General features: G+C 44.9%; 1 protein-coding gene across 1 annotated transcript; it reads left to right on the top strand.

Annotated features, from left to right (window-relative positions):
• Nucleotides 1-427: 427 nt before the first annotated feature.
• MPP4 (MAGUK p55 scaffold protein 4) lies at nt 428-19,054 on the top strand (the record flags this gene model as incomplete). The annotated part of the gene is made up of 21 exons (XM_080346602.1): nt 428-461; nt 1,715-1,836; nt 2,315-2,392; nt 3,101-3,181; nt 3,712-3,843; nt 3,986-4,067; nt 5,152-5,237; nt 6,190-6,261; nt 6,680-6,876; nt 7,669-7,733; nt 8,021-8,038; nt 8,576-8,614; nt 9,091-9,111; nt 10,244-10,258; nt 11,367-11,408; nt 12,195-12,365; nt 13,748-13,828; nt 15,206-15,299; nt 16,090-16,198; nt 17,669-17,803; nt 18,545-19,054. The coding sequence occupies 21 exons, from the start codon at nt 428-430 to the stop codon at nt 18,734-18,736; spliced, it is 1,866 nt and encodes a 621-aa protein (XP_080202728.1). The 3' UTR covers nt 18,737-19,054.
• Between the last annotated feature and the right edge of the window lie 919 nt (nt 19,055-19,973).

Genomic DNA, 19,973 nt, shown 5'->3' with positions numbered 1-19,973 from the left:
ATATGTTCTTAAATAGGATTATTTTCCAAGTTATCTTTATGTACAACAAGCTTGAAATGTCTTTAGAAAAAGCTGTAACTTCCCATGGTAGTACACTCTGGGGAACAGGCGATGTTAATTTAGATGGCCTCGTGAAGCAAGCTAACGACAATTCCACGAAGGAAATAAGTCATATTGCAGTCAAGGTTTTGCTGCATTTTGGATGCTGGTGAGTCACCGAATTTACAGGTGGAACTCGTGTGTCTAATTTACGCTTGAAACCTGTTGTGCCCTTCAAAGATGAATGGTTGCCCCTTCTGTTTTCAGTTCTGCTTTCTTCTCAGTCTAAAGCACCTGACAGCACCCTGATATGAATGTGCTCTTTTTGCCAGCTCCACATCCATCCTGGGGAAACGCTCTTGGCGTGAATGCCGTACGCAGCACGGGCATGGAGGTGCCAACGGTCTGCACTCAAGAGAACGGTACTCCTCACTTTCACATCTGTTTCAAGGAGATAGAAAACGGACAGGGTTTAATTCCTTGGTCCCTGTAGCTCTTCCTCCATTGAGTCGCGAGAGAGATGAGCTTCTGTATGGCACATCTTTATCACTTTGAGTGCTTAGATGTCTGCTTTCCAGAAACAGGTGATTCTTTGGATCCTGATGCACATTCCCAGGCTTTCCCAGTTGGATACTCAATAATTCAGCCTGAGGATTGAGGCAAAAGTTGCAGCTGCAGAAATTTAGCAGGCACATGCCTGTATAAAATATGTGCATAAGGCAAATACCGCAGTGAAACTTCGGCTGATGTAACTTTAGAAGCTCCTAGCATCTTGGGTTTGTTTCTGCATTTGTTTTATTGCAAAACGTGCCAAGTTTAAGGTTGTAAACAAATATGAAGAGAAGTCTCTAGTTACAATTGTATTGTGTGATTACTTTGGCACTAAAACGCAGAGAGAGAGCTTGTGCTTCCCAAAATACAATACACAAAATACTTTCCTTTGCCATTCAGCCGGAGTCAGACTCTTATGGTCTCGTTAAGAACCTTTGTAGCTTAATAAACCCAACTCCTGACTTAATAAATCCAACTCCTTGTATTCGGAATGGTGTTGCATTAGTGCTGGTATAGATGCCACAATTCTCAGGGAGAGTGTCACAGGTCAGATATGATCTGTTGTCATTTCTGAAGTAAAACTAAATTCCATACACGCACAAAAAAACAGTTTGTATCTAGGCCTGCCTTTGCGTACCATCTTATCTATTTGTCTCCTCTTAATTTCGGCCTCCTTGAGATTTTTAGAAAGACACTGGATATTTTTTGGTTTTCTACTGAATTAGAAAACAGTTCCTCACAGATCAAGTGCTGCTTCTAATAGTAAGAACCTCCTGCGGCGTGCTGGGGGTGGCTGTGGCAATGGTACGTATTTGGCAGGAGTTTGCGTTCCCATTAGTGATGTTCTCCAGCAGGTTTTCAAGAGTGGCGCAGAACGGGTGGCCCAAACAGTGGGTCATCCAAAAAAAGCCTGTAAAATGAATAGGGCAGTTCTTAACATTTACCTCTTCTTAGCAGAGAGTTGATTTGCAGGGAACAATGAGAGCAGACGGGAAAGGGGGGGCATTTCTGGGCAGTCTAAACTGAGGAAAGGTGCTTTTCAAGGGCCTGTGTGGCCGTTCGGCTTCGGTTGGTCTTCTACTTGAAATGAAATGTCTTGCGCTTTTCTGTTTCTTGGGCTCAGGTGTGTCTCATGTTCTGACTCTAGTGCTACAAGAACTGAGTTTGCTCTGTAAAAGGGATGTCAATGGCGTTGGCATGTTGTACGACCTGCTCCGATCTCGCTGGCTGCAGGCGCTTCTGAAGGTAAAGTCATGCCCGGCCGGGGAGGCGAAGGCTTCCCAGAGCCATCTCTGGGGGACAGCGATTTGTTAAATCTTTAGATTTTAAAGAAGAAAAACTTGCAGTGGATAAGAATGCCCATAAGGTCATTTTAAATACAGAAATTTATTTGAAGTTAAATTTACTTTGTTAATCAGGCTTGCAACTAGGAGAAGGAAGAGAATGAACACTGTCAGGCTATTGTGCTGTGTAATCAGCTTTTCTTATTGGAAGAATGAAAACTACAGCAGAACTGGGTAGCCGGAGGAGAATGTGGCAAGCCAGTTAATTATAGACCCAATTCCAGAAGCATCAAACATGAAGGATTGAGATTGCAAGTTCTTTGGCTCTAGCTGGACTGAGAAATTCCTAGAAATACATCATTGTGCTCGGTATGTTGTGTGTGTATCTGTGTGAACAGATCGTATCGTCACCACGTTTTCTCTGTCCTGGCGTGCAACAGATGTACGAGTGTCTGCAGCTGTACCTGGGGAAAAGGCCGGTTCCCGTCACGCCGCAGGCTCGCGCGCTGGCGCGGGAGGTAGGAGCCGCACACACAGGGCTTGGTTTTACCCCCTCGCTCCCCATCGGCCAGATTAGCTGCAGATAACAGCGTTCTGAGACCTGGCTTGTGTCTCGGGGCTGAGTTCGCTATATAAACTCCGATATAAACTCCTCCCACGTTTGTCAAACCACTCACTAATAGCTCTGTGTTAATTGAGGAGGGGGTAAGGAAGGCGCTCAGCCGTGAGCACCAAACTGCACGAGCCCTGGCCAGTGCAATGAACACACAAATTATTTGTTCTAGCCACTGGCCAGATGTTTTTCTTCCCATATAATGGTGTGGGTCAGCATAATGGCTACAGTCAAGCACTCTGCCAGGAGGATTTTGAAAAGCTTTTTGGATTTTCTGATCATAATAGCTGATTAATTCTTACATTTCTGAATTGGAGGGAGAGTTAATGACTAAGTGGAGAAATGGACGCTGGTGATGAAATGGGTTGAAGCGCAGGAGAAAAAATGACTTTAGAGCACGTAGCATTGGGCCTGGGCTCAGTTAATCCCGGCTGAGTGTTGTGCAGCTGTGGTCATATTGCCCAGTTGCAGAGCAAACCGTGTGGATATGCGGCGAGTCGTGTACCGCGGATGTGTTTCGCTCTTCCCGTCCATCTCCCTGTGTGGTAGATTTAGAGCTTTCCAAGTTAATTATCCACCGGGACCAGCCTCTGTGCTTTCTCTCCAACACCAGGTGGTGGAGTTACTGCGTGAAGCCCCTCAGAATGGAGAGGTCAAAGAGCTGAGACGACTGCTGCGAGCCCCGCACTTAAAGGCAAGTCCTGCTTACGGAAAACAAGAAGGTTGCTTATAGAGTGATCTGCAGTGGGAAAGGAAAGAGGTGACCAGCTCTCACCAAGCTGGCAAAAGAGGCAGAAGATGGAGTTTGCTAGTCGTGAGCTAAGCTGGTTGTGAAATCAGACGTGAACTGTGTGTGCAAAGTCCCTGCAGTGGGCTGCGTGTTATTGCAGGGCTGTGTTCGACAGAGATTTCTTACAGAACTGATGCGGATGGATAAAACCACGTTTTTCTTGCGATTGCAAAACCTGCATTCCTTATTCTGGAGCTGCAAACAGAAATGTTTCATTTCTGTAAGTTTCCAGAAGCAGCAGAGGGACAAACTGCTCTTAAAACTTTATTTCGCAGTTTGAATTTCCAAGTGGAAAGAAGAAAACGTCAATGTGTGAAAGGGATCTACGTTCGTGTGGGAGCTCGCTCGCCGATTTCTGGCCGGGTGCTGTTTAAAGCTGCTCTGTTGTGCGGTCCTTGCTGACGGGCCGGTTGCTTTGCTGTTGTTTGTAACAGGCCTTGCTGTCCGCTCACGATACTGTGGCCCAGAAGGATTTTGAACCAACGCTTCCACCTCTGCCGGACAACATCCCTGAAAACGAGGAGGCCATGAGGATCGTCTGCTTAGTGAAGAACAACCAGCCCCTGGTGAGGGAGCTTGCTGACCTCTGACCAGTTATTCTAACTTACACAAGCGTTGATCGTGCGTGTTGGTTTTCTTCGGGAATGTCGCAGAGACTGTGTGTTCTCCAGTGATCCTCATGGTTTTTTCTCTGTTTTTGTTTGCCAGGGTGCCACCATTAAACGCCACGAGATAACGGGTGACATAACGGTGGCCCGTGTGATCCACGGAGGGCTGGCGGACAGGAGTGGTACGTGCTCTTTCAAGTAAAGTAACACAAAAACTTGATATAAGGTACTGGAATTAAGATAATAGCTTAGCTTCTGCAATTAGTCTTCCATTATAGAGCAAGATGTGTGCATTGGACGGCACTGTAAATCGTGGTATGTCACAGTGACTTTGATCCTGGTTCTATTAATTTTCATACGAATGTGCTATGTTTGAGGCTGAGTTACAAATCCAGTTTTCATTGTGTATCCTTGACCCCAATACCTGGATAAATCTGTCAAGCAATTGGTCAGGAATGTTCCAAACTGCAGCGTAGTGTGAATACAAACAGCTCATTCCCTAACGGAGAAATGGAAAACATCGGCAGTCTGTGATTCTATAGGATAATGGGCTTTAAGGAATATGTAGTAGTATAGTACACAGTAATACGTAATATACTTCGTAGTAATACAACTCTACTAAACACTTTGGCAGCATGAGTTGCGAAGCCAAAGGACTCTGAGGAGTTTCCTCGTTACTGCTTCATCATTCTAGAAATGAATGTGTAATGGGAAATGTAACTAAAACGTAAAACTGAACCATAATCAGTATAAAATAGTTCCTTTTAGTATAGACCAAGTACAGACAATACTTGATTGAGGTTCTAGTTTGGTTGAAGTTTTAATTGAGCTGAATAAGAATGTAGAAGTAAAGGATGTTGTGTTGTGAAGACTGTGAAGGGCAGAGTCGTCCCAAGGCGTCCTGCTGCACTGGGCGGGTTTCATCCCAAGCCTCGTGCTCTGTTAATATAATGGCTTTTGCTAGAATAGGTTCAGAAATTACTTTGGGAAATGGAGCTAGATTAAAAGGTTTCTGCTGCTTTTAAGGCGAATCATCAATAGATTGTAAACGGCTTGTATGGGGAGGTGGGAAGAAATAAGCAAGCGGCAGCTTGTTGTGACCCACGGCGGCATGCGGGCTGATATCGCCAAAATGGAAAGGGTTTCCCGCAGCCCAGGGGTGCGGGACCTGCCTCCCTGACCCATGTATACATGTCCCCGCCTCACCTCCCCGACATTACCCCGCTGCCTAAGCCCCCTGCCGCTTTCAGCCGTGTTTCGCTGCAGGGCTGCTGTACGCCGGGGACAAGCTGGTGGAAGTCAACGGGGTGCCTGTGGAGGGGCTGGAGCCTGAGCAAGTCATCAGCATTCTGGTACCAAATCTCGTTTCTGCTGTGTACCCTAAGAGTAATGCTGCTTCTTGCACACACACACACACACACGCGCACACACACACACGCGCACTTCCTCGTAAAGGAGAAAGTGTGACATTTCTAATAGAAAACTCAGATTGTTTCCTTGCTGTGGGTGAAGTTCGCAACTGCTTATGAAACCAGAATTAAATCTAATCTTCTGGACAGAAGTAAATGTAATCGTGGCTATTTCACCTGTAGCTTCTGCAAAAAATATTATTTATTCAGACCTTCCCGATTCGTAATTTTTTGGGGGAAGTTCCATTCCCCAAGAAGGCAGGGGAAAGGTGCTGCTCTGGTGAGAGTCCGTGTTACAAGATGCGCTGAAGCAGAGTGACTGAGCCTGTAAGCTGCACGGCTCCCCTTGCAAAGGGCAGTGCTGACCATGGTTATCGGAAATGTCACGGAGAAACGCGTGAGCCGTCCCTGTCGCTCGCTCCTCGTGTCACCGGTCAGTAAGGTGTGTCTGCAGCAGCAAGCTGGCTGCTTTATTCCTCTGCTTGCGCTGTTTCCAGGTACAAGAAATACAAACTCTATCGAAATGCTTAATTCTTATGGATTTCTATTGTTTCCCCGCCCCTCTTTACATCACTTGTCTAACCAGACCTTGCCAGTAATTTAAATTCGATTTCAGCGTAAAAGTTTGGTATGAACTCATGTTGAAATTATATAGATTTATAGTGAAACACAGATTTCATTGAATTAAAAATAATTAGCAAGACTTTGAAGCTTCATTCTTGACTTCCCTTTAGGAAAAAAATACAATATTGACATACTGACTGCCTAAATCCTATTTGTAATATAGACATTATCGTAGCCTCAGAGCCATGCTGAGTTAAGTTTGTGCTGCCAGTGTTTGGTGATTTGTGTTAAAAACTTGTCCTATTTTAATACTATTTTTTTAATCATTTAGGCCCTGTCTCAGGGGACAATTATGTTCAAATTAATTCCGGTTTCCGATCGGCCTGTCAGCAACCAAACAACAGTAAGAGCCATTCCTTTTTCTGGGTCGTTACTGCAGGTCCCCCAATAACCTGACACAAAGAAGTGGTTTGCTCAGGAGTTTGTTGGAGCGTCCCTTGCCTTCATGGCCCCCTCTGAGCTGCCATCAGTATCTGCTGCCGACGCAGTAAAGATGACAACCTGAAATATAGTTGTGGTAAAGGTAATGAAGACATCGTCAGGTTGATCTACGCGTTGACGGTCAATTCTTTTCACAACGTATGAGATTTTGGTTTTTTCCCTCCCTTAGATGGGGTTTGGGGCTTGATCTCGTTTTTAAAAGGTGACTTCGTCCCAAATTGACTCACGTCGCAGCAAGATCTGGCCTTGCGATTCCAAAGCTCGCGTTGTATCCGTTCCAAACGTGGCTTCCACCTACTCCTGGCTGTTTCCTTTTCCAGCTGTACGTGCGAGCGATGGCCGATTACTGGCCCTTGCAGGATCCTGCCATACCGTGCGCAGATGCGGGTTTGCCTTTTAAGAAGGGTGAAATACTCCAGATTGTGGACCAGAATGATGCTCTCTGGTGGCAGGCCAGGAAGGTTTCAGATCTCAGTGCCTGTGCTGGACTTATACCCTCAAATCATCTTCTTAAAAGGTAAAGAAACCTTCATTTTGCTGATGTCTGGTTCAAAAATGAGCCAGTTATTCAGACTTTGCCATTTAGAATTTTCGTAAGTTATACAGCAGTGTGATTCAGAGTGACATCTGACAAACCTCTTTCCTCTTTCCGTTCTCTGGCTTCTTGCTCTCCTCCCATTAAGAGTCCCTCTGTGAGAACAAGCTTCTGAAAGCACCTTTAGTGTCTTAAATTGCCATTGGAGAAGTTTGCAGCTGCTGCCCAGTCTGTGCCAGTTGCTGGGACATTTAGTGCAGTGGAGCAGCTGAAAGATGGGGGAAATTAAGGGCCCTGTATCGGGAAATTAAGGGCCCTGTATCGGGAAATTAAGGGCATAGCTGCATCAAGAAACAGTATTATTTAAAGATATCCTGTGAGGCATGAGTGACCTCTGCAGTCAGAACTGAATAGACCAGATTAAAAGAGAGGCAAAATACTCTCCAAAACCAACCAACCAAGCAACCGAACCAAAACATGCTCAAGGGAGAATGAGGATCCCTTGCCAACACATTCTCCTCCTTCCCGGGGTCATTACCCACAATATGGTTTATTCTCCTGTCCTTATATATAAACTCAAAATACTCTAGATACTTTTGGGCTGCTGATGTGGAAGTTGCCTTTAAGCAGTCCTGAGAGCACATGGGCTTTTTTCCAGCACTTTGCGGTGGGCTAAACCACTGGGAATGTTTCCTTTCTTGGCATTGTTCTGATGTGTAACATGCTTGGGGGATGTTTTGATTCTTTACCTGTGATACATTTATTTATATGTAGGAAGCAACGAGAATTCTGGTGGTCTCAGCCTTTCCAGCCTCATCTCTGTCTGAAATCGTCGATATGTGAGTGAAAAGTTACTTGAATGGGTAGAGTGGGAAAGAAAGGTCTTGTCTGTATCTCCAGGGGCACTGAAAGAGGAGTTCATGCAGTTCAGTTTAATTCCAGGACGTTGTTTCTGGAGTTGTGTTGTAACCTCAGAAGTGCGCTAACTGTCCCCAGGAAAATATAAGGCTGTGTTTTATTGCCTTAGTTTCCTCTCACACTGATTGTTTCGTTCATTAGAGCTGGAGCTCTCTTTCACCCTAATTTTATTGCATTTTAACTGCTTCAATGGATGTGCTGTGGGCAGTGAGCACTGTGGAAGAAGGTAGGAGCTCGTATCTGGGCAATATTGCGCTCTGGGGCTCTGTGGGGAACTGCGGGAGCAGGGATTGCCCGAGCCCACCAGGCTGCAGTGCAGGGGGCTGAATTGATGTCTGGGATGGAGAGGGAGCCGAATCATCTTTTCCTTCCTTGCAAAAATAAGAACAAAATCAACCAAAGAGAACACATTCCTTGAGTGAAACGCTTCCAAGGGTGCAGGAGAGAAAGGAGTGAGTGGAATATTACTTCCTGCCACGGTAATACTGAATAAATAGATATCTACAGGATAGACAGAGTGAGAATTCAAGTTAGACGTGTTTGCCTCTCTGCCAAAGGCCATTTAGAGCACTAGTTTAAGAAGAGCCTTTTGCCCACTAGAGATGGGGAACGTGGATATGTTGGAGTTACCGTAAAGATGTCTAAAGCGGATCTGAGTTTCAAACATTTTTTTCTGATGTCTGAGTTCAGTCTTGTAAGATCTGTCAGGTTGTTTTCCTCTAATTCAGATGATTTTCTTCTTTCTCTTTGTGTTGATCCTTAGAGGATGACATGCAGATTGATGAGAAGTGTGTGGAAACAGGTAACGGAATCACTTGAGACCGCTCCCTCTGCTTCAAGGTAGCAGCTAGTTAAAGCCTGGCTTAGTGTCCCAGATTAAAATTGTCAGGGTGAACTTAATGGTAGAAAATCTTTTTCATATGCTGGAAACCTTATATTAGTGTATTAAAATGGGCTGCTTGCAATTCTGGTGTACAGTGCTTATAGTGCTGTGCCAAACAGAGCGACTGCCCCAAAAGCATCTGCCTGGATGAGGTCCAGCCTCTGTGCTTTGGGACCGTGGCTGTAACGTTACCGGTTTTTGTCTCCCAGCAGTTAATTCAAGCATGGTGAGCTGGATCTCACCACTTGAGTGTAGAGGGGAGTGGGGAAAGTATGCATGAGACAGGCTGATAGGAGCTGGACAATTTATTTCAGACTCTGAGGTTCTGTAGGAGGAAAAGAATTTAAGTTTTGAATTTCTTTTTAATACCTTTGCTATCTGGATTACTAAACAAGATGAAGAAACATTTGAGTCTGGTAAGTTCCTCTGACCTAACTCCAAATTCCTTGCTCTTGTTCTGCCATGAGAAGGGCGGCCAGAGACAAGCACTTAAAAACAAGCAGGCGGTGAAGTCCAGAATGCCACCTTAGCTTTGGAAGCCATTCTGAGTTCTTGCTCGCCAGTTCCCTTAGTGGTAAGGTCGTTGTTGTCATCCCCAAACTGTGCCCCAGTACCAGGGCTGACAAATGCTGCTGGGTTGTACTGGTGCGGGCTGTGGCCGCGGCGCTGCGCTCCCGGCACGGCTGACGGGGTTACCTGGACCCCGCGCCTGCGGTGGCTGACATGCTGAGCAGGAGAGCTGCTCTGCGTTCCTCTTGGTGTGCGTGCCTGGCGCACAAGGAACAAAAGTGCTTTTGTAAAATGAATGATTTCGGTATAAAACGGGCAATCAATCGGTACTTCTTTTAAACAAGCTGGTTTTGGAGTGGTTGGGTGGGGTTTTTTTTTTTTTTTTGGAACAGCTGCCTATTCACAGCATATTTAGAGCTCTGAGAAACTTAGGTCTTCTAAAACAGATAATTTCTCCACTAAAATAAATCTACCGCTGCTAAGCGTGTTGTTTGAGATCGTGGGTAAGCTTTGGAGAGGGTGTCATTGCACCTCCCGGCTGCTCTTCTCCACAAGGTTCCCACTCCCAGCCGGATCTGCTGCTCTCACCCCAGGTTTGGTGCCTCCGAGGTGCCGAGCGATGCCCGGAGCGCTCCAGGCAGACCCGGCGCGGCCAAGGGCAGCGGTTGGTTTTCGGGTGGGGTGTTGCCGGTGCCTGCCCAGGGATTGCTCCTGCACATCCCACCCTCTGCTGCAACCAGGGCCATGAAGCTGCAAATACCTGCTCTCCTGCATTTTGCTGAGAATTAACCAGTAGAACATCCGCATGATGTATTTTGCAACTGCAGTACTGACACAGACGCTGTAGCCGAGCCTCTCATTCATTTGGAACTGAGAATTCATGGCTCAGATTGTGGGCATATTTTAAATTTAAAGCCAGCAGTACCCGTTTCCTAAATTTCCTACGTGCATTGGATGATGCCGGTTGGATTTTTCTTAATCTTAGTACAGGCTGTCTTCTCAAAACTAATTGTTTCATGTCTGTCTCTGAACGTGCAGAGGAGCTTAAAGAAGGTAACACGTTTTTTTCTCTCCCTTTTTTTCCTGTAAGCACTAATCTCTTAGAACCTCTGTGTTCATTGCGTTGCCAGGAACTCCCACTCCTTTTCCAATACCCGGTAGCTGAATTGCTTGTTCCCTGTAGGATTCCGTAGCAGAGAACAGAGTGTAGATAAAGCAGAAACACTCAGAACTATTTGCACAACAGCTTGAAAGACCTGAAGATTGAAATGAAACAGACGCCATCGGCTCAACAGCTGAGCTTTGTCCTGGATGGGCAGTTTTGTGCCAAGCAGGTTTTTTCTGCAGCCATAAATAAGGAGTTAGTCCATATAGAAATGTAGGAATAAAACTGCCCTTTAAAGGTACAAGTAATGAAGAGCATATAGATGTGAAAGAAGAGTAACTAAGATGCATCTAATTTAGTTTTAATACTTACAACTGTCAATCAAAGGATCTAGTGCTAAAAGACGATACATTTCATGCTTTGCAAATGAAAATAACGTTCTTGCCTTGGAAGAATTGCTGCCTGTAAAGCTGTGCCTATGTCTTGTGGATCTTATTCTTGCTTTGCCAAGGCCTCAGTGAAGGGAATACACAGCGTGGATAACTACAGGCACGACTAGGGGGGAGTTAGGAATCCTTCTTGAAGAGAAGAAACTCAGTTATAAATACCTTGTTTCTGATTTTGAGCCACTGACTTGTTAGTTATTGTAATGTTATAACTAAAGAATTCCGTAAGGTAGGTTTCGCCTCAAAAGCTTCTATTTTGTGAAGGTTTTTGCACTATAAGTATTTCAAAACATTATCGAGCATCTAGTTGCATTAGGAACAAAACAAATAATGTTGCGTTTCAAAGCTAATTTAGAAAACACCAAGACTTTCTAAGTTTAATTTTTATCTTACAGAAATATTGGTCCTTTGAATTGGTCGAGTGAAATATTTGAATATTTCATGTTATGGAGTATTGTGCTTTTTTTATTAGATTAGGTGTAGTACTTCCAGATGTTTGCCGGAACGCTGTTTTTCATTGGGATCAGCAATAATAGGTAGCCGTGTAGCTCTTAAGCTTTCACGGTTCCTTTTTTATTTATTTCATGAGTATTTGTTCTTTGTATTCTAGAAGAGGAAGAAGTTGGTGAATTTGGTCACCGAGTCTTTATTGGTACGCAGTGACTACAGATAAGTAAGATGTTTGGGACTTGATCCTACATTAAGTGCTTGTCTGAAGTTAAATAAAACGCTTTGCTCTTTATTTCGCCTCAAGACTTCCTGAATGGAATTCTGCTTGCTCTGTTTCCCAGACCTCAAGAAGTCACTTTCCTCCTACGAATGCTGCTTCTCTCCATTGAAATCTCTCTTTCTGTTGGGTTTCTACTGAGACCTGGCCACTACTATTTTAACTTGACTGGCTGTTAAGATTTCCCTTACTTTGTGATTCGTTTTGCTAGACCATAATGTTCTGTTGTCTGTCATCCCCAGAGGGTAAAGTAGACCTAAGAGGGAAGTTTTCAGAGCTGGAGGGTAAGGTGGAACAGCAATCCGCTCCCTCTTACCAAACCACAGCGACCTTTAAAAGATTTGGGTTCATTCTGGCGGCTGGAGCAAATGTTGCAGATTTGCCTTAGGAGAGTGAACCAGCTGCGCTATCAAACCTGCTCCCTAGCGATGCTTTATGTGACCAGAAACTTCTTCAGCTCGTTTCGGGGATCTTTAATTCTGGGCTGATTTCCAGGTGACTTTCAGTGCTATTTGACCTCTTTAGCTGTGTTTTTAATGCTCAGCGACTCTACCAAGCTGACACACCAAATGCAGCAACAAAATTCCCTTTCACCGTGCCAAAAGCTCTGAAAACCCCACTATGTCGTGTGGCTTAGGAAGAGACACTCCAAAGCCCCGGCTGCCTGCCCCGGGGGTGTATTTTGGGTGCTGATGTGTTTGCCCGTTGCAGCCGGGTTCCGCCGGAGCATGCGCCTGTCCCGCAGGAGGTCCCGCGCCGCGCAGCCCCCGTGCCCCGCTCGCTGCCCCGGCAGCTGCTACAGCACGCTCGCAGCCCCCTACGAAGAGGTGGTTCGCTACCAGCGGCACCCCGCCGACCGCAACAGGCTCATTATACTAGTGGGTAAGAGCTTCGTTACTTTCTGCTGCTGTAACGGAGGGGAGGAGCCGGTCCGTCGTGCTCTGAGCCGCCGCGGTTTCCCGCTGCCGGTTGCGGTGGTTGCGGTCTCTGCAGGTCGCTCTCAAAGCAGCGTTTCAACAGTGCTCGTCTATAATTTGACCTCATTGGATTTAAAGTTTAACGTCTCTATCATCTTTGCTTGCACAAGTGGATCTTTTGTTTGAGTTTTAAGTCCTCGGAAGAAATCATCCCGTTGTGAGTGCTGGTTGATAATGGGAAGCGCTTCAGTTTTATATTCAGTTGATGTTGTCCCAAAAGGGTGGGATGGTTACTGGGTGTGCAGATACCAATTCGCACACCGGGTTGAGGTGTTTGCTTTATCGGCAGTCCTGTGCAGAAAAGGGTACCAGGCGATCTTTTCGCCAAGCTGTCACACCAGGAAATAATCACAAACCACATTTCTATGTTGCTCCCAAAGTTTACATATGGTTAGGCCTACATAACTTGTTTAGTTCAATTTTTTCTTACCTCGGTTCAAAAAATACAGTAAACATAAAATCTTCTAGACATCCTCAGCGAGTAGGGGTCTCCTTCTGGAAGCAGGTAGCCTTCAATGAGGAGGTGTGCTTTCGTGTTAAAAATGAGGATAGTTCACCAAAGTTCACAAATACCCAGTGTCATAGATTGTTACTATGTGCATATTTTTCAAGCTTTATTTCTGGGTTTGTTCTTCAAGTTCCCATCTTAAGTAACCAACTCCAGTTTCATTTGAATCATGTTCGTTGCTTTGTGGTCCGCTTTGATGTTCTGTAGATGTCCATTGAACTGAGCAGAGGCATCAGGGACCGGTACACAAAGTGATGAGCCACTGTAACTTACCAGAAAACATCTTGGAGCCACTTCTGCAGCCAGAGTTAAATGCATGGATATGGCAATGGCTAGAAAAACAGTTAATTTTAAACTCCAGCCTAGGAAAATCTCACCTGTGGGCCATAGGGAAAGCTAAAGAGAGGAGTTGAGTACCGCTTGCCGTAGGAAATAGTGCATTGGGTGGGCTGCAGGCTGTGCAGCGCACTTTATTGCCGGCCATGGGAAGGAATGATGCTGTTCTGCAGGGTTCCATGAGCCTGACTAAAAGCAAATCCATCAGCATTTCTAAATCTGGAAGTATTTTATTTCTTTACTTTCTTTTAAACTGAGCTTGCTGAGTTGCCTCCTGGGCATGCCTATATTGCTGGGAGGTGATTTGTGACCCGAATCAATCGAGATGCTTCGGGTACGTTTTTGTTTGGAAATTATATACATTTCACTTGTGTGTGTGCAATGCGTTAGAAACCGGGGCCGTGGCTGCCAGAGCTGCCTCTGATAGGAGTCGCTTGTCCCAGGTCCTGCCGGCGTTGGCGTGAACGAGCTCCGGCGAAGGCTGATCGCCAGCAACCCCCGCGAGTTCCGGAGCGCCGTACCGCGTACGTAACGTTCCTCCGCTTTCCTCAAACACGGGAGGAGGCCTCAAGTACCTCCCTCTTGCCTCGGTGTATTTGTATGCTCTTGGCTGAATAGCTGGGGTTTTTGTGGCTCTACTGCAAGCCAGAGGCATTTGCTTTTATAACGGCTTGTTTAAAATACTGTCTTTCTCCTTATTTTGGAAAATCAGCCGCAGGTATTTCCAAGTTACTTCTGAAACCCTTAAAGCTTGATGCCTGTGTGATTTTGTTTCATCTCGATGTTTGCTTTTCTTCCGTTTAAAAGGATATTTGAAGTTCATAATGTTTAAGCGATCAGATATGAGAATGAAGGCAACAGAAGTTGGTGCTTAATAGGCTTGGCAGCTTTCCTTATTAGCCTTCTAGTCTCAGATGAGACACAGCTTAATTTCTGACGTAATAACAAATGGTCTGTACCTGCGCTCATTTGGATAACCAAGCAGCAAATACGTGAATCTGAAGTGGAACCTTCAGGAATTCTTTTGTGCTTCAGATCCCAGGTGTGGGGAAGGTGCAAGTCTGGCGAGGCTTGTGGGATGTTTCCGAAGGAACTTGAATCAGTTTTACCTCAGAGGAGTAAGAACAGTTGTGCAACCAGTTCTGAAGGACTTTCTCATTGTTTTGAGTCACAGACACCTGGATTAACCCATTCTCCTTCTATTCCAAGAAATACAGATGTTCTCTGCTAATTTGCAAGGACTTGCCGCTGGGTAACCAGTAGAGTACAAAAGGCTTTTTGCTCTGGATTACCAAATGGAAGCAGCCCTTCTTATTACTCAGTTCCAGCAGGACAGGGAACTGCTGGAGAGGGTCCAGCGCAGGGCAACAAAGATGATTAAGGGAGTGGAGCATCTCCCTTATGAGGAAAGGCTGAGGGAGCTGGGGCTCTGGAGTTTGGAGAAGAGGAGACTGAGGGGTGACCTTATTAATGTCTGTCAGTATATAAAAGGTGAGTGCCACGAGGATGGAGCCAGGCTCTTCTCGGTGGCAAACAATGATAGGACAAGGGGTAATGGGATCAAGCTGGAACACAAGAGGTTCCACTTAAATTTAAGAAGAAACTTGTTGGGGTGAGGGTGGCAGAGCCTGGCCCAGGCTGCCCAGGGGGTTGTGGAGTCTCCTTCTGTGCAGACATTCCAACCCGCCTGGACACCTTCCTGTGTAACCTCATCTGGGTGTTCCTGCTCCATGGGGGGATTGCACTGGGTGAGCTTTCCAGGGCCCTTCCAACCCCAAACATACTGTGATACTTATGAAAATACTGATTTTTAGTCCTTGGCCAAAGCTGTCTCCTTTTCTTTTATAAAGTTTCAATAATTGACTTGCAGCTGATACTTTTGTGTGTGTCTCTCCTTTCAGACACCACCCGTGTTCAGAAGAGTTATGAAATGAATGGGCGTGAATATCACTACGTATCAAAAGAAACTTTTGAAAACATGGTGTATAGCCACAGGTAACTAGGAGACACAAATTACCTTTTTGTTGCGCAAACGTCGCGTGATCCGAGAAAAGACGGTTTTGCAGTTAGGTCTCAGGTGTGGCCTCCTCAGCTCATAGTTACTATCCATGTTTGGTGTAAATTCTGGTCAAACTACTCAAGCCAATTGCTTCCAAAACTGTGTGCAGCTGCAAATAAGCTCCTCTACAATTAATGTCAGAATCCTTCTAAAGGAAAGTAGGATCTTGAGGCCTGAACTCATTTGACGTGCTTGTGAGTTCTGAGTTTAACTCTTCTGGAAGCTGCACTGCTTTCTAAAATTGAACACGTGAGTCAGACCTGCTCGTCATCTCCATCTCCATCGCAAAACCTCTGCACCAACCTTTCAAAGGTGTCTGCTCCTTCCTATGCGTCAATAATCCCCCTGCTAGGACAGCCCAGCTCAGCACCAGAACCTGCGCTCCCTGAGCTGTGCCAAGTGCTTTGAGATATTCTGATTCATAAAGTTATTAGGACTATATAAATGACGAGCACTTTATCATTAGAATTGCAACCTCTAAACGCATAATTTGTAACAAGGAGGTGAGTGAAAAAATCATGCTTTGGAGATGTCAAACTGCAGTGGTTCCGGTCTTGTGCCCGGTGTAGCGGGGACGAGCGAAGGGGGTGTTTGTTTGTCAGTGTTCACTGTTTTATGATCATTCAGTCTTGATCCCTGGATTACATTTGAAGATTTCACCCTTAAATGGAACCCTTGGAGACTCAAGTGCTCTTTCCTCTTCCTTCTCGCTCGCCGCTGTTGCAGAATGCTGGAATATGGGGAGTACAAAGGGTACCTGTACGGTACCAGCATCGATGCAGTGCGCACAGTCCTAGATGAAGGGAAGATCTGTGTCATAGATTTAGAACCACAGGTGAGTTTAACGGGGCAGGAACTCTCTGTTTTTTATCTCCTGGAAGTTAAAAATAGTTCTCTGTACATTCTTGAGCTATTGGAACAGTGTTAGTTGCTTTGTCTTATCTCTTACAAATAAGAGATTATTCTCTGCATAGGTCTGGGAGGGGGAATACTACAGTGACAGGTTTGTACGGATCAGTATAGTTCATTTGTTTCCAAGTCAGCAGCTGCATTATCAGGTGGAATGGTACAGAAATGAGTTTTCACACTTACTTAAAGCAAGGATTATTCTTCCATGCGGAGACTGTCATATAGGATTTCCTCCTCCTCTAACGCCTCTTAGTTGAGAGCCTGTCCTTCAGTTAGCAATCTCTCAACACCCTTTGGTAAACGGAGCAACTGTTAAGGTAATCAAGCAAATTATACGTTTATTTCTCTTCAGAATTAATTGAGCAGCTGGGTGTTAGTGCCACGGGAACCTCCAGCCAGCGCTTGCTGTGTTGGCCACCGCTTCTCGGGGACCACAAGTCGCAAACGTTGGCTATTGACGTGTGAGCAAGGGCCGCTTGCGCAGCTTCCACAGGTGCCCTAGCTGACGTCGGCACGAGCTGCTGCAGGTGTTAGGGTGATTACCAGATGTTTCTGTGCTGGGCACTGCAAAAAACCTTTGAATGCATTCTTTGCATTCTTCTGTGGTTTTTTCTTAGTTACTTTTTTTACCTCTTACCAAACGGCTAAAAGGGGCAGATTAGGCCATGCTTCAAGTCTTCAGTTCACATCTAAAAATGTTCTGGGGTTTCTTCTGCTGCACTTCTCCTAAACAAGAGGGGCGGGGGGCAGGTAATCTTGCCACTGGAACAGATGTGCCACTATCAGGTTCTTAGTGTGTGACTTCAAGTTTTGGGAAGGATATGAAGTAATGGCACGTAGCTACTGTTCTGTAACTGCTGTAAAGCAGGAGAATTACTACCGAGTTGCACACTTGCATTTTCAATCTGGTGGCTTGGCCAACTTTATGGTTTTTGTTCTATTTTTTTTTCAGTTCCCTCTGCTGCTTTGCAGTAGTTTAAAAATACTTCTTAGCATCAGGGAATGTTACACAGCACAACAATTTCCGAAAGCAGGATGCTTTCTGCCGCTATGGAGCAATAGGTGTACTTTAAAACAAAAACAGATTTCAGATTCGTCTTCAATATTGATTGTAGAGATCTGTTAATGAGAGATCTGTTAATGACAATGCCCAGTCACTCACTGGAGCTGAAAGCATCTCCTAATAAGGTTCCCAAGTGGAATTAAGTGATTGGTACGCTACAGTTCTTTAACAATGTCTGCTCCAGGGATTATTGGTGAGGTCATTTTAAAGTAGGTGCTCCTGAAAAAGATTGCTGCTAAGTCTGGGGATAACAGCACCTTGTAAACAATTGGGAGTAAAACTGGGATGAATACGCTTGAAATACTTTAACTTCTTTTTACTGTTGATTGGCAGGGTATCCAAGCAGCCCGCACTCACGATTTAAAGCCCTACGTTATATTCATCAAGCCATCCAGCATAAGCTGCATGAGGCAGACTCGGAAGAATGCCAGGATCATTACAGATTATTACGTGAACATGAAATTCAAGGTGAGATTTGGGAATAGAAGAGACTGAGCTTATTATTCTTAGATTGTGTTTAGAATATAATGCATTCTACTGTGTCACTATGATAACTCTTTTAAAAAGATTATTATGTCTTTAGGATCAAATTTAAATCGTTGTTGTCCCTTTCTGTTCGGTTTGTTGGGATTTTTCCTCCCCCTCCAGGTTTGTTTAAAGCAGAAGGGTTGTCATTTGTACCCAAGGGACTGAGGCATTTTGCTTCCAAATGTCTTTAAAGATAGGCTATGTGATATATTTTTGTTTGAATTAACTGCCTTGTGACAAGATTTGAGTCAACACATACATTCCCTGTTTGCACTGAAATATCTGGAATGTGTTTCATTCAGTAATTTAATCAAATTTTTTGTGTTATTTCATGTAGGCTTAATGACGGTATCTATGTCAACTCTACACTAAGTTCTGTAGGTAAAACAGATTCTTCTTGTAGGAAACGCGTATCTTGTATTTCCATTGTGTCTAGTACATCGTCACAATCGTTTCCATGCAAATCAGAATCAAGTTTAGAGTCTTGAAATTTTGGAGGTGTCAATCCGTAACTGTATCTGGAAATGAATTGTGATGGCTGTGGCAGAAAGAAACACACCAAATGTGGAGTGAGAACACAAGCATTAGTGGATTTGCCTTCCAGTCCCTCCTATCCTCTGCCAGCGCTTGTCACCAGAATAACCTTCCTAACGCTTTCTGGCCTTACTCTGTCTCTCACAGGAAGAAGATTTGCAGGAGATGGAAGATTCAGCTAAGAAGATGGAAGCTCAGTTTGGTCAGTTCTTTGATCAAGTGATTGTGAACGACGATCTACAAGAAGCGTCCGCACAGCTGCTGTCCGCGGTCCATCGCGCGCAGGACGAGCCCCAGTGGGTCCCTGCGATATGGATCTGCTCAGAGACTCAGCCCTAATTCTGAGCGGCAGGCAGCTTCTGAAAGATTACAGCTTATGTTTCACTTCAAGAATTATCCTAATGTCAGGATTGCAAGAATTTATCTTTGTATGCGAGGGATTTGGAAGAGGATTAGGAAAGAAGCTGCTACAGGACATACAATCACACAATGTTCTGTGTAGCTCTTCAGCTTATGTTACAGTTGCATCCACTCTTATACAAAAAAAAAAAAAGAATATTGTGAGCACTCAATTACAAGAATAAAGAGAAATCTATTTTGTTGCATGTATCTGCATAATTTGCTTGTGCATAGCTAAAGAAATTCCCTTTTTTCATTAATTACATTCATTCTGGTACTGTGATACCTGTGCATTCTGGAAGCCTTACTGACAAACAATGTTTGGTCAGTATGCTCTCTTAGCGTGCTGTCTCTGAACCAAGAGTGTTATTTGGAAGGTATTGGTTTGCTGCTTATCCTTTTTACCATTTAAGATGAGAGTGGTGGTGATGGTAGAAACCACCCTCCCCTTCACAAGACATGTACCATGTCTTTTCTTTTGTTCCATCAGCTCAAGTGAGTAAAAACTGGCAGAGCAACCGCTGGAACATGGGAAAGAAAGTCAGAAGCCTCTTTTCCTTTTGGTTTGCTTTACAGAAGCATGTTATCTTCATCCAACAGTGCTGTTGGCTTACCTTACAGGGAAGCCAATAAAATCAATTTAAACAGTCTAGAAAGAGATTATCCAAAGCCAAATATTGCAGCTATACCAGCATGCCTGCTTGTGCTGGAGTCAGGCCTCATATTCTCTGTTTAGAGATACTGTGATACTGTGAAAACTGGAGAGACCAGAGTCCGAATATGTCCATGGTGTGGGGTAAGTACAGAGGGAGGGTGAGACTGGTTCTAGCTCGGTGCTGCCGGTCCGTGACCAGTGCCCTGCTTCTGCCTAGTCCTGCATCTGTCCACTCTTTCTCCTTGCTTGTTTTTCGTGTGTCTGCTTACAGACAGATCTGCTTCCACTATTACAAAAGACAGATGTTCTCACTAGAGTTTCCTTTGTGTGCATTTGTGCTGGAACAAAATCGTATCACGTTTATTTTATACTTTTATTTTTTCTCTCCGTTTGCCATGTACAACTTCATTTTGCAAATTGTGTTTGTGCCTACAGGCTAAAGGACGCTCAGACCTACGTGCTGCCCGCGGTCCGAGGGCCCCGCGGCGGGATTCGAACCCGCGGAGCAGGAGGAGGCCAGGC

The sequence above is a fragment of the Nesoenas mayeri genome, assembly GCF_963082525.1.
Source record: "Nesoenas mayeri genome assembly, chromosome: 6".
In the NCBI taxonomy this organism is placed as follows: Eukaryota; Metazoa; Chordata; class Aves; order Columbiformes; family Columbidae; genus Nesoenas; species Nesoenas mayeri.
This window is presented reverse-complemented; position numbering and strand designations above follow the sequence as displayed.